The sequence below is a fragment of the Pseudoliparis swirei genome, chromosome 17 (genome assembly GCF_029220125.1).
Source record: "Pseudoliparis swirei isolate HS2019 ecotype Mariana Trench chromosome 17, NWPU_hadal_v1, whole genome shotgun sequence".
Classification (NCBI taxonomy): domain Eukaryota; kingdom Metazoa; phylum Chordata; class Actinopteri; order Perciformes; family Liparidae; genus Pseudoliparis; species Pseudoliparis swirei.
Window position 1 is genome coordinate 12,571,139 of NC_079404.1, and position 14,470 is coordinate 12,585,608.

Consider the following 14,470-nt stretch of genomic DNA (forward strand, 5'->3'; position numbering starts at 1 on the left):
AAGGCCTATAGTATGTAAACGCACCCTTTATGGAGCTGCATTGAAGTTACACTGTTGCATGAAAAACCAACTACAGGCTTGAGATAGCCGAGTTTCTGGTCAGGATTAACAACAAGAAAATATTGCTTCAAACATCAGTACAGAAACAGCTCTAAATTTGTATTTAATAATCTTAAAATGCATGAATGAAGCCTTTTGTTCACTGGTAATAACCAAGAAGTCTACAGCGCCTTCTAGTGAAAAATAAGAGAAAAGCAGAGCGGTGCTGCAGATCTCCGCCAGGTGTGTGTGCAAGGACAACTGCTGCATTGTGTGATAGAATGAATACAGCCCGGTGGGCCATCCCCTCCGTCTAGACACCGATGGGCTGCGCCATGAAGCACACTTCAAACTCAAACAGAGCGGCTAATTAATTAGATGAAGTTGTCGTACAATACACCTCGTACAATCTTAGATTTCTGCAATAGAATGCGAGACAGAGGTTCACTGTGGGCGCTTAGCAGTCAAAACGCAGTTCTTTACGGCGGGGGATATTTATCTGATACAGAACCAACAGATTACAGTTGCGTGGTTTCTTTGACAGATAAAGGTCGACAAAGTTTTATAATGTCGGAAACATTTGAGAGCTTAGAAAGAAGGAACAGTTTAAAAACAAACTGGTTTCACCTTCAATGACACACAAACATACACACATCCAAAGTGTATGTCTACACTTTAGTATGTTTCTGAACACACTATCTCTCACACACACACACAACGCAATTAAAGTCCATTGAGGAATAGAAGAATGCTCTTCAGGCTTTCCTCTTTTTCTTCTGCATTTTCTTTCCAGACAGCGCCCCCTTCTGGGCTCCTCTCACCAAGCCCTGGAACTGGCCCTGCATTTTGGCCCGCTTTCTGTGAACACACCAAGGATACAACCGGTTAGCGTCTTACTGTGGCAAACAAATTCCTTGTGAGATAAGATTAAAAAAGTCTACTTTCATGACAAGTGTTACCTTCGATTGAGCTGGGACTTTTTCAGAGGGATGTAAGCATAAGGATCCACCTTTCCTTTTATCTTCACGTCTCCTTTTCCTTTCTGAGATGTGGGATGCAAAAACAGAACTTAAGTTTCTCAGCAACAACTCCCGCAAAGCGTGTTTCTGCATGCTGTGAGGCTCACCTTTGACTTGTAGTCTGAACCCATGTCTTCTCTTCCTCCCAGGGCTCTGTGGATACCCGAGCCGCCAGCTGAGAGGAAAACATGTGCCGATTAGTCTGAATCACAATACGTCTTGGACCTGACAACTACAGAACCTGCCCAAAAGCCTTATAGAGTTATGCTGATTCTTCACAGAGGCTGTTGAGTACTAGTCCAACCTAGGAGATTATCGCTCAACACATTATTGGTAGGCCAGGATAAAGCTCTTTACTTATCTACGATATTCTATTATGCAACACCTATTCTGAATTTTGCACAATATTTAGTCCCTTTTTCTTTCTATATACTTAACAGCATTGCATTGATGCAGTGTATTTGTGGTTTTAAACATGCAATTTGTGGTGGCGTTGGATTGCCATGTTAATACAGGCGATTTTGACTACAGTGAAAATAAAGTTTTAAAGACTAAACACCAACAAATATTAATTAAAGTACAATATTAGATTAAAATAGTGAATTTTGGCAACAAAATATAAACGTGAACAATGGTGAGTGTTTTAGGGCAGTCACTTCAAGTTGATTGATCCGTTTTATTGATCTCAGTGTGTCCTGGTAAACCTCCCTTGTTGCCTATTCGAAGTGATGCAACATATGTGTCTCCACTCCATAGATTATATATCTATGTGAAGCTCTCTAATTTCTTTTTTTATGGATGATACATTTGTATATCTTTATTTTTCATAAAGCAATATGGTCAGTAGAATAATTCCCATACCTCCACACCATAGACCTACCTTTATATTTTTGCTGGGGTTGAACGTCCATGTCATCATCGAAGTTGTCATTTTGGAAATTCCTTTTCAGTGACTTTTTCTGAGGGGGATTTAAAGAACGTAGACGGGGAATGAAAAACAGCAATAGAAATGTCTCTACAGCTCCAGAATTACTTTGTCACATGTACTTACACTCTTGACTCCGGCCTCTTCTAGGATATCTTTCATCTCTCCCTCATCTGTGGGACAAGTAATACATTATTGTCCCAATCTGTTCAGACATAATGCAATGGACAAGGCGGCTGGCTTCACGACGGGATTCCTCTCACCGTTGTCTTTCACATCCTCCACGTCATCCTCTCTGATGATCAGCCGTCCGTCTGACGTCACCTTGAAGCCGTGCGCAACCTTGGCACTCTTTTTCATCGCTGGGTTGGTGGCTGAGAGAGAACAATAACTCATGTTAACTCATGTTAACAAACACCACCACGGGCTGTACAACCTTTTTGTAGTTTTGGACCAATCAAAAAGCAGGATCACCTAGCACTCTCTGGGAAACCTTGGGGTCCAGGAAGTTAAGTGGGTCATCTTCCTCTCCTTCTTTGAGCCAGGCCCTTGCTTTCTGCGGTTTGCCTGCTTTCTTCTGAGAATACTTCTTCTTTCCTTCGTCCTCTGACATATCACTGTCTGACTCGGCAAGGATGTCCTCAATACTAGAGAGGAGCGGACGTTTTTTAACAGAACAATTATGAGGACATGCAGAACTTTGTGTGGGGGAACAACCGTCTACCTTTGGCTCTTGGCTTTAGGATTATCCTTTTCGCTGTTGGAGTCGTCCTGCTGCTCTTTAGCCTGCTTCTTTCTCTTGGTGCGAGCATCGGCCTTGCGGATGTTCGCAAGGACCTTGTGGTGCTCTGCGGGCAGCATGCTTTTCACCAGCTCAAAACTGGAAATACAGAAGATAAGACAAATGCACAAAAACACACTTAGTACATGACGCTGTAACGATGTACATTTCCTAGAGGTGACATCTGGTACCGTCAAGACATCCATTGCAGGACTGTCTGCATGCAAGTAGTGTGTGAATATCGGCACTATTAAACAAAGCACGCCACTGGAAGTGTTCGCATACTGATCAAATACCAACATCTTCTGATAATTCCACTGCACAATGTTTACAATATAACTGATTTGGTTCACTGGTAGAAGACAAACAAACATTATTAGAACAAAAAATAATAACAAATTAAAATGAATCCCTGATCCAATACCAGTTCCCAATCAAAACCAGGAATAGAATATAATGAAAGACATTTGTGATGCACATCATGTCCGCATCCCAAGACACACCCACTTACAGAGCATGATTACATACATGTATTTGGCTTGTTTTTGTTGTTTTGGCTGAATAGGTCACAGGTGATTCATGTCTTACAAAAAAGTAAAGAAAACCAGCACTTACCCAAACTTCCTGATGAACTTGGTAAAGATGTTCTTCAGTTTGGTTCTGAAGTGCCTCCTCACATCGTCTTTGATGCTCCCGACTCCCTTCATCTGAACAGTTACATCTGGAATAAATGAGGGCACGACTGTCTCTTATAGAATTGTATGTATAATGTCAATGCCTACTATGACAGTGGCATGTGATGCCAGCGTCTTGGGGTCCATGATGAAGAGGATGACTTTGATGAAGCCTAAGGAAGCTTTGACTATCTCTCTGGTACGAGATGTCAGCAGCAGACACACATTGTGCAGCAGCTGCTCCCTGGTGGTCACATCTATAGCGTCTGAAGAAGAAGCACCAGATTTAATCTAGTCCACAAACGGAAAGCATTTAGAACACCAATAGGAAATTGAGGAAAGTCCTTGGGTTCACCTTTGTACTCAAACATCAGTCGAGTTAGCGCCAACACTGTACAGGTGATCATAGTGACGGAGCCTGTAAGTCCTGCATACACCAATGCCAAGTACTGCTCCATGGCATCTGGATCAGAGGCAGACAATCACTTAATATACTTGAATCAATTGTCAAAATTAGAAACTCGAATGCACACGTCATCAACTGAAAGGAGACGGGCGAGATACCGTTTATGTTCCCACAGAAGCGGATGAATGCGTTTCCTATTTCCACCAGCAGATTGTAGGCGTTCTTACGCGCTCCAACAGACACCTCCTTGGTGCAGATAATCACCTGGCAAAGAGAACAATCTCATTAAAATGGTATCAACCAGGACTCTGAGTGAGTGAGTGTTGGCAGGCATGTATTTGTACCTCTGGCAGCAGTGTTGTTATGAAGTCTCTGTGTTCTTCATTGAGACTTTTCACGATGTGGATCAGACACTTCAGTCTCGGCTGAAAAAGAGCAAAACAAGATGGTTAGAACAAAAGAAACAGAGAGGTATAATCAGACAGCACTGCAAGTAAGTAAATAAATAAAATGTCATCTGATGTCAGCTGTATTTGATTTCTCCCTACACAGCAGTCTCACCCTCTTTGCTGGTGAGGAGGCATTTTTCAGAGTTTCGAGCAGCACAACTTTGAGCGCTTCCAGATTAGCTACGACAAACGATCTGCACTCATCTCTCTCTCCTCCACACATCTCCTCCAGCACACGGTACGCCTTCTTCTGCATGCCGGGCTCTTTGGTCTGAAAGAAACAACGATCCAACAGACAAAGATTTAATATATATAAATAGGTTAAAAAGTTTTGACCAAAACGGGACGTGCCGTTAAGCCCAATCTTTATACTCTTACCTCCAAATATGGCTTAATCAGCTCAAAGGTTTTAGTTATGGTGACCTCATCTAAAGAGGGAGCCATGGCAACTACAAGGTCCATCATTGACAGCCTGAGAAGTAGAGATGTCAGAGTAAGTATGATGAAATGTACCCCTTTCTAAAATATACAATGAACAGGCAGACATAATTTTGTCGCAATAGATCTACATTCATGTCTTACCGTGTGAACTCGTTGGCGTCAGAGCTAATCAATCTGTCTGTGGCCTTTTGGAGGAAAGTGCAGATCATCTGAGAAGAATAGTTTTGATAAGCGATTCACCAGAGCAAGAAAAATGACCAGATACATGCACCTCTGTCACACTTCGGCATCTCAGTATTGGCTTATAATCCCTGTTAATTTATGGACACAAACATTTTTGTAGCAGTATGCGAGACAACTTAACTGACCTCTGTCTCGGTGACAGTTAGGTAGACCTTGATGGTGTCTAGCACAGCCATCCTGTAGGTGGCGGACTCTCCGGCTGCAGGCTTCTGGCTGTACACATTGAAAAGGATGGGCAGGAAGTTCTTGGAGAAGCGGCCCACTTCAGCTTTTTCTTCCTCTGCAAAATGGTTTGGAATCATTTGATTAAACAGTAAGTAGCAGCAGCATATGTTGTCTCTCTGTGTGAATGCGTAAGTCCTCCTACCGGTGGAGCAGCTCTTGTTGACGATCGTGCGTAGAGCCTGGCACACTGTGAGCCGAAGGTCCGGCCGTTCATTCACAGCCATACCGAGTGTGCGAGCAATGCTTTTGAAGGATGCAAGTAGGTCCACAGGACATGTACAGAAGCCAGGAAGCATGGTCCAAATCTGAAGGAAAAAGGAGAGACATGCACCTCTTAACAACTCATTCACTGGAACTCTTCACTGTGAATTCACAAGTTAAAGTCAGCGTAGAACTACCTGCGTCTGTAATGTCTTGTAGACTTTGGACTCGAGTTTCTGGCCTGCTTGCTCCAATTCTACAGCTACAACACAAAATGTCATCAGTTAACACACATGAACAGCAAATCCAGTACCAGTCTGAGCCTGAAATTGAGCAGCACACATATGTTTACCTCTCTGCATGAGTGTGGAGGCGAGAGGGAGGAAGTAGGAAGAGAAGAAACCAAGGTGAGTGTTCTTCACGTGGTCCCGTATGACCGGGATCAGCCAGCTGCGTGGGAACTCCAAGTCATCGCTGGTGGACAAAACCCAGTCAGTTAAACTACTATAGTGACAAGACCACCGCTCCAGAGAGCCTGTATGCGTTTGTACTTACTCGTAGCCGGTGATGTTGAGAGGAACAGCACCCAGCACCACTTCAGGCCCCATGACCTCTACAGCGCCTCCTACAGCCAGGTCCAACTCACCGCTGAAGGGGAAATGAGGAGTGGAGCGCAGGTCCGCCAGAGACTGCAGGGACTATCCAAAGTACACAACACAAAGGCTCAGGCAAACTGAACTTGCTCTTCTCACATAGTGATCTCCAAACGTGTGTGTGTGTGTTTGAGTCTTTACCTTGGTCATGATGGGGTGAGCTTGTTTCCCTGCCGCTCGATAGAAGCAACCCAGGCTCTGCAGCACAAATGGCCAGGCGGCATGGAAGCGGTAAGACAATCCATCCTCTATGATGCTGAAACACACAATTATCATGATGAGCATTTTCATGTGACTTGGTGCGGTCTGAACAACTTGGAGCTCAACGCTCTCAAGACAGTGGAGATGGTTGTGGATTTCCCACACCACCACCCTGTGTGACTCCCGAGTCTTTCCGTTTCCTGGGCTCCATCATAACCCAGGACCTCAGCTCCATCACTAAGAAGGCGGAGCAGAGGATGTTCTTCCTGATGCAGCTGAAGAAATCCAACCTGCCAAAGACAATGATGGTGCACTTCTACACCGCCATCATAGAATCCATCCTCTGCTCCTCCATCACCGTCTGCTACACTGCAGCTACTGACAAGGACAAGGCCAGGCTGCAGCGCATCATTCACTTTGCTGAGAGGGTTATCGGCTGCAATCTGCCATCCCTTCAGGGCCTGTTCGCTTCAAGGACTCCGATGTAAGCAAGAAAGATTGTAGCCGACCGCTCTCACCCTGGACTAAAACGGTTCTAGTTCCTTCCCTCTGGCAGGAGGCTGCGCTCCATCAGGACCAAGACCTCGCGCCACACAAACAGTTTCTTCCTGTGGGAAGTCAGGCTCATGACAGCGCCCGGGTCCCCCACTGGCTGACTCTTTCTGCCCCAGGACAATTTCCTTCCGTTCACACCCCTGCACATCACTTAATTCTTCACTTTAACCTCTTCCACTCCACTGAGGACGCCGGCGTCCTTAAGACCCTCCCCTTCCCTTTAAACGGCTTGCTCACGCAGACCACGTCAATAAACATGGGCATGTTTGGTATCCCAGCATTCAACACATCCTCATCTTTGCAAAGAACATATACTTTTCTTTTATTTCGTAATAATTTTTCAAAAGAGGAGCCCAAACACACAATATCTAAAGTCGCGATAAATGCAGCAAGTCGGGTCTTGCAACATTTCGACGGAGAAAACGTACAGAATACACTTTCTAAGTAGATGTATTAGCGGAAGTACTAGCGGAAGTTAGCAAAGAGCTAGAGGAATCAGAAAAGCTAAAAAGGTTTACAAAAGAACTTTTTTTTTGGTGCGCTGTGTCTTCACTGACAGTAACGTGTTGAAGCCAGGAGACCGCGCTGTCTGCCGGGCCATGAACACGGTGATTTGCTCCATTTTTGTTTGACTACATTTTATTAGCAACAGTTAGGTTAGACTTGTCAATCCCTTCGTCTACTCTAGAGGAGATTTACGGCTTTCTAACGACGTGTTGCATATGCAAATTGAGTCACACGTAACGGAACTCCTCTGAAATACGTGGGCGCAGCCAGTCTTCTCCTTACAGAATATATATGTTCATGTATAGAAATATATATATATATGTTTATACATACATATATATTTGTGTGTATATATATATTATGTAGTATATATATATACAGGACTGTCTCAGAAAATTAGAATATTGTGATGAAGTTCTTTATTTTCTGTAATGCAATTAAAAAAACAAAAATGTCATGCATTCTGGATTCATTACAAATCAACTGAAATATTGCAAGCCTTTTATTCTGATTTATTGCTGATTATGGCTTACAGCTTAAGAAAACTCAAATATCCTATCTCTAAATATTAGAATATCATGAAAAAGTATACTAGTAGGGTATTAAACAAATCACTTGAATTGTCTAATTAACTCATAACACCTGCAAGGGTTTCCTGAGCCTTGACAAACACTCAGCTGTTATAAATCTTTTTTTTTTACTTGGTCTGAGGAAATATAAAAATTTTATGAGATAGGATTTTAGAGTTTTCTTAAGCTGTAAGCCATAATCAGCAATATTAAAAGAATAAAAGGCTTGCAATATTTCAGTTGATTTGTAATGAATCCAGAATGCATGACATTTTTGTTTTTTTAATTGCATTACAGAAAATAAAGAACTTTATCACAATATTCTAATTTTCTGAGACAGTCCTGTATATATACTACATATATCAGGCATGAAAACGGGTCAGGGGTGAAAAAGGTGAGGAGGATAGGCGCGCGGGGGGGGGGGGGGTGCTGGTGGTGACTTCCACGAACATCGATGTTGGACGTTGTATGATAATCTATAGGTCCTCCATTCTGACACCAAGTCAGTGATCGGGCCCTATAATACTATAATAATAGTAATATTGTGTATAATATGGTCATTCATGAACCAACTTCCTTTTTTTGTTGTTGGCGTGAACAAGTCTTCAAGTCTTGTGCTCTGCTGAGCCATGACTGGTCCTTGAGTCTGTTCCTCGAGTCTGTTCCTCGAGTCTGTTCCTCGAGTCTGTTCCTCGAGTCTGTTCTGCCTCTACCTGGTTGTCACGATCTTCTATACCATACCTGCCATAAATATCATGATACAATACCATAAAAACAGTATACCATAAATACGATACTGGTATATTTATCTATAATAGTAATAAATAAAATATCTGTATGGTTCACTTTTTACCAACTTTTTCAACACTTAACAAATAGCAGTAATATTAGTATTAATACAGCAAGATATTAATGAAACTACATGGAGCCATCATAGCATTGATCAATGATTATCACTATGAGGCCGTTAGTCTCTGACCAGAGGATACAGAGTTCATCAGGATGAGCAGCTGTAGAGTTACAGAACTTTACAGACTGAACTTAAACATTTCACTTCTGGCATCTTTTTTTATTTTTATTTTTAAAGCCGAAAATTCCGCCACTTAACGCCCCTCGCTGTGAGCGCTGCGCTGCGCGTGCAAACAGCTTGACACGGAGCAGCGCGTTCGCTCTGATCGCTCTTTTAATGAAGTATTGAGACTAAAAATATGCTAAATCACATCGCTCTTAACGTACGGTACTTTGTTAGCATCGCTCCACCGTGCAGCGCGACAGGAGCAGAAGTAGCGTCTAACATTCAAGCTAACCTAAACCACCAAACGCTGAAGACATCTTGACGCCGATTGGCCGAGATGCGACACGTCCCATCAAAGATGTTTTATTGCGAAGAGCAACAATTCACATTTTCTCCGCGTCCCACTCCAATCTCATAAACGCCGGCCGGCCAATTGACCCCCCCCCCCTACCCCAAAACAAAAACTCTTCGGATCTACACGATTCACGTAAGTCACCTATTTTGGTTTCAAAACGGCGAATTTCGCCGAAAGGTGAGGGATTCTCATGCCTGATATATATGTCACTGTGTGTATATATATCTATATATATGTAGTATATATTTATATGTATATATTATTTAGCAATAAATCTGCTCTACTTGGAGTAAAAGTTATATTTTGCAGTGATATTACAGTTCTTTACATTGGTATATGTTGAAACATATCAACATGTAAAGGAAAACACCTTCAGTGTCTTATAATATCATTTGGGTACCATGTGAGCATTTGGAGTCTGCAAATGTCCTTTTTGGAGCTCCGCCTGGATCTTTTCATGAAAAACAATGTAGGATGGTCATACTTTGTCCTATCCTCTTCAAATTTGAAGCAGGTGTTTAGTACTAGTGCAGTTACACACCTATACTGTCCTTTTCCTGTACAGATACAGTCACAGGGAATTATTTATACTGAAATATACTTTTTTATTTTAGGCGGACAAAAATCTTAAATTTTTACTGACTTCAAAGGCCCACTACTCTGTTTCTGTATGACCTAAAGGATTTTTGACACTTTCACAAGTAATCACAAGGGTAATCTTTCTAGAAAGCCTTCATTGATAAATTTGTTCAGAGGGGTTCAGAAACTACAGCCATTTTAATTTCGTCAAGATCATTTTAGGCGTTTTTGCTCGAAAATGGGGGTGGAGTGGAAGAGGTTAAATACACTTGTCACTTCAATCCAACTTAAACTGGTTAAAATACTGAAACATGCCTGTCTGTGCACTTGCACACTGTGCATATTTTATATTTATATTCTTGCACTGTGTCGATTGTTGTTATTGTCTATTGGTGCACCACCCGCCATGACAAATTCCTTGTCTGTGAAAACATACTTGGCAATAAAAGGTTCTGACTGAGTTAGCAGGTAGGGAGCTTACCGAAACATTTTGCAGACATAGGAGGGGTTCCCTGCCGAGGCTGTGGCGGTGATCATGCCCATCCCCTCCATGTGAGGAGCAACACATTCAGTCAATAATGTCTGAAACAGATGAACAGAAATAAAATCAGCAATAAGGACCCTTCATACAAACAAAAATAGGGCGGAGGGGAAACTAACTTTTGTTAAACTCCCATAGGTAGGATTTAATTATTTAGATTAGATTTTACTTTATTCGTCCCCAATATTGTTTGAAAAATACACATCAAAATATACAAAATAAAATAGCAAGGCATATTACATTTAAGAATTTCAAGAAGAAAAAAAATGTATAAAGTAAAATAAATAAAAAAGTGTATACAGTGTATCGAAAGTATAAAGTGACAGCGGTGCAACGTTTATTGACTTTCAATTTGAGGAGAATTTGGCCGGAGGTGATTTATTATAAAGTCTTATAGCCGTGGTCAGGAATGTTCTCCTGTATCCGACCTTGCGACAGCGGAGCTGTATCAGACTGTTGGAGACCATGCTCCTATGCCCGGCAGTAGGTGGTGGAGAGGGTGGTCATTTTACAGTATACACCGTCTCTAACCACAATCCAGAAATACGCCCCCTGAGCCGAGCACGCTGTGACAAACAAGCTTTGTCAACTCGATGTGGCTGGATCACTTATTTACCTTTAGTGTATTGGTGGCTGCAGAAGCCACCTGCGTATGAGGTGACAACAGACAGGACGTGGCCGCAGAGAAGAGCCGAGGGAGGTGACCCAAACTCAGAGTACTCTGCAAACTACACAAAAAGACACAAACTGTTGATCCACAAACGAAAGCAAACACGCTATTACATTATAACGAGAAAGGATTTAAGATTCTGTTGCAATCAATCAGTTATTACCCCGCCAAGTGGACATGTGCTTTCTCCATGACAGCGAGCCAAGCCAGCAGAGGCTGCAGGTCATTCTCACTCGGCAGATAGTCATAAAGAGCCTGAGGATGAGAGACGACAGATTAGCTTTGACAACACACTGCACATTATGATTTTTGGCTCATTTGTTCCGTTTGTATCTGCTCACCGTGATGATCTGTGCGTTGAGTTCTGGAGAGAGGGTTAAGGCATTTGGCTTCCCGCTGAATAGCTTATGAAAGGCCTGCATGGCACTGGCGGTCACCAGCTACAGTCAGAAACATAGCAGCCATGTTAAAAACTACACCCGAGGAGCCATGTAGATGAACAAAGGGTTTCTAGCTGCACCTATGAATGTTTCTGTGCTCTCACCACATGGCTGAGGGTCATCACTCGCAGCAGAGTCTCACAACAGGACTTGACAGCAACTAGAGGAAATATCCCCATCAACTCCTTCAGAAGCCCCAGCACGTGAAGTGTGGTGGTGTCCTCTTTGCTGCCTGAGAGGAACAAGTACACATAAACTACACCTCTCTGTACAAGCACAACATCCTAGAAACGATTAACGATTACAGCAAAAAACAAAAAAATAGTTGTCTTACCTCCTGCCTGCTCCATTTCCTTCATGCAGAACTTGGCTGTGGTGGCTGCAGCAGGGTGATGGGTCGGGGCATCGTCTGTAAACAGGAAGTCACTACCTCTGAGAATGGAGCAGACGCCTTGCTGCGCTGCTTTACGGACCTGAGAAGAGAAACAGGACATGAAATTTAACTGTATAAATGTCAGTATCTCAGTCAACATGTGATACTTGTGAGGCAGTTATTAGCAGGCGGGGGAGACGGACCTTTGGCTTGCTGTGCACTGTGAAGCTGAGAAGGCCGTGGTAAGCCTGAACAGTAGACGGGTAAGTCCAGACAGTTGCATCCTGCTTCCTCAACAAAGTGGCCAAGCACGACAGGATCTACAGATGCAAAAATGTCAAACTCAACCTATGCTGCAGTTTATCAGTGAAATAAAAGACAAACGGAGACAGATTCACGCACCCATCTAAGAGCCGAGGAAGTCTCAAACATGGCCTGTTTGGACATGATCTCCATCAGAGCCTTGGTGGTGTCCGAGAACTTTGACATGAGCACAGGAACAGGAACCCTGGTAAACACAGAGCGCCAATAAGATGAAAAACATTTCAAGTTATTTCTAGTAGTAGCCTTGACATGAATGGAATTTTGTTTTGGTGACAAAAATTGTTAAAAGTCCAACCGTTTCATGACGAGGTTGAGAAGGTACGCCACTGCAGCCTGAGACTCGGCCGAATCCACAACCTCCAGTGTCGTCATCTACAGAAAGCACAGACATGCTGCATTTTTAGACAACAACAAGGTTCACAATCCCCTCCAGCACATCACAAGTTATTTGGTGAAGTCGTAATAAATGTTTTTATTTTGTATATTTAAGGATAGCACTTACCAAAGCAGCAAAGTACTCCGTTTCTGTCTCCTTCCCTCCTCGACTACGGATCACCTCAGTAACAGCTGCCAACACTGCACAGATCTGTGAGCCACATTAATGTTACAGCTGCAGGGAATCTCAGTCTTGGAATTCCAAGTATGTATTTGTTTGTAATGTTGGTTTATGTCGATCAACTCCTAGAAATGTCCTCATCAACTTTTCAGAGCTCACATCATTTTTTTGCTTTTGCTCCCAGTGCAAAAAGCTGATGACTACACCTCCAGTGTCATGCCTACCTCTTTGTGAGCAGCTGAATTGGATTCCCAGTAGCGCTGCACATTTCTGAAGGTCAGGTTCGAGCAGTCCGACAGGCCGCTGAGGAAGGTACCCGAGGTCCTTTCTGAAAACCCCTCATTGGGCTCCTCTTCCATACAGGCATTTTTACGGCCACCCAGCTCCAGCGGACCGACCTGCAGATCATTGTGAAGCTTAAGAGCATCAACCGTTAGGTCGCTCTTTCCTGTGGGGAAAAAAGACGGAGAGGCAAACCATTACAACAGGCTGACCAGCACACGATGCAAAGGGCATGAGAGGGCTTCCACATGCACACACCGTTATTATATTTAGCCCCCACATTTCATGACAATGCAGATTAATAATTATCACAAACGTATAGACAAAGTTAAAAATACATGTTTAGTTCTGCATTGTAACTTTGATCCAATTAAGTGTGCATTTCATATGCTGATGAGCCTGAAAACAATAAGGTCCCAAAACAAGGATGCATGATAGCTTGGTGCAGCACAGACTGAGGGTATATCTCATGATGCCTATGGCTTATATAGTTAACCAACCAGCAGTCAATAACTGCCTACTATTACATAATAAATGATTGTTCAATACCATAAAATTGGAGGACCGCGTATGATAGACTATAATACCTACACCGTTTACCCCATGTGTGAATGTATCAAGCTTCCCTTTACAGCTGAAAGTACTCCTAAATACGTTGAATGTCTAAGTTATAGAGTCGACACAACGATGTGTGTGTTTATCTGGCAAAATAAATACAGACATTTTATTATTAATGTCGGAGCAGTTTATTTCTGGGTGGGCACGTTGCCTGATAACGAACCAGCAAACATGTAGCTAGTTAAAAGAATGTATCGACTCAGTGAAACAGTGTCTCTGTCGGCCACAAACACACAGCAGTTGTTATCAAGTTAAACCAACAAACTCAACTGACTGTCACGTTGTTCAACTGGCCGAAGGGGAAAGATAGAGAGATAGATGTTCCGCTTATAACTTCATTGGGATTGCAGGTGACGCTTAAATGGCGGAGCATATAAAGTTAAAGTTAGCTCGGCCAGTTGCGAGTTAAATGGCTGTCGCCAGCTCATGTTAGCACTAGCCACAGACCCACGTGTAACGTGAACGGAAAGCTTACCGGTGGGTCGGCTGAAGAAGCGGCTTTTAGCAGCCTGCCGATGCCGACTCGTCTCCGGGTTTGAGTCGCTACTGTGTCCTTTCTTCCACCGTTTTAGTTTAGACCCCGTCCCGGATCGAAGTTTCCCCGATTTGACCATGTTCGAGGTTGAAAACAGCCCCGTTGCCCAAATTGCCTGCGCAGCTCGTCCAGTTGAAGCGGTCGCTTACGGAATGACGTCACGGTGGGTGTCCTCGCCTCACGTGTCTCTCCGACCCTGGCGGTGTTTTGCCAGTAGATGGCGCTGTTCAGCCCAGAACAGAACTCGCACAACATAACGAAAACGTCTTCACGTCACCGTGATCTGCTGAGGCG

General features: G+C 43.2%; 1 protein-coding gene across 2 annotated transcripts; it reads right to left on the reverse strand.

Annotated features, from left to right (window-relative positions):
* Positions 1 to 10: 10 nt before the first annotated feature.
* On the reverse strand, positions 11 to 14,446 carry rrp12 (ribosomal RNA processing 12 homolog). Of its 2 annotated transcripts, none has more exons than XM_056434953.1 (34): positions 14,117 to 14,446; positions 12,966 to 13,189; positions 12,688 to 12,771; positions 12,481 to 12,557; positions 12,264 to 12,369; positions 12,065 to 12,181; positions 11,823 to 11,961; positions 11,593 to 11,720; positions 11,390 to 11,488; positions 11,212 to 11,303; positions 10,995 to 11,106; positions 10,319 to 10,419; positions 6,198 to 6,312; positions 5,959 to 6,101; positions 5,756 to 5,877; positions 5,601 to 5,665; positions 5,345 to 5,507; positions 5,103 to 5,257; positions 4,876 to 4,943; positions 4,672 to 4,765; positions 4,406 to 4,564; positions 4,189 to 4,269; positions 4,003 to 4,108; positions 3,794 to 3,901; positions 3,547 to 3,704; positions 3,380 to 3,471; positions 2,708 to 2,863; positions 2,458 to 2,630; positions 2,247 to 2,357; positions 2,110 to 2,156; positions 1,939 to 2,017; positions 1,166 to 1,233; positions 999 to 1,081; positions 11 to 897 (listed from the first exon to the last, which is right to left on the reverse strand). In XM_056434953.1, the coding sequence occupies exons 1-34, from the start codon at positions 14,253 to 14,255 to the stop codon at positions 795 to 797; spliced, it is 3,867 nt and encodes a 1,288-aa protein (XP_056290928.1). In that variant the 5' UTR covers positions 14,256 to 14,446; the 3' UTR covers positions 11 to 794. The 2 variants fall into 2 exon arrangements, with proteins under 2 accessions (XP_056290928.1, XP_056290927.1); XM_056434952.1 differs by having other exon boundaries at positions 11,823 to 11,991.
* Between the last annotated feature and the right edge of the window lie 24 nt (positions 14,447 to 14,470).

What these genes read in the sequence shown, in the direction of transcription:
- rrp12 (XM_056434952.1), bottom strand. Translation starts at nt 14,255, where the DNA reads ATGGTCAAATCGGGGAAACTTCGATCCGGGACGGGGTCTAAACTAAAA. An exon ending in GACGCCAACGAGTTCACACG is followed by an intron (nt 4,766 to 4,875) that starts GTAAGACATGAA and finishes TCTACTTCTCAG; the next exon opens with GCTGTCAATGATGGACCTTG. An exon ending in ACCCCAGCAAAAATATAAAG is followed by an intron (nt 1,234 to 1,938) that starts GTAGGTCTATGG and finishes TTTTCCTCTCAG; the next exon opens with CTGGCGGCTCGGGTATCCAC.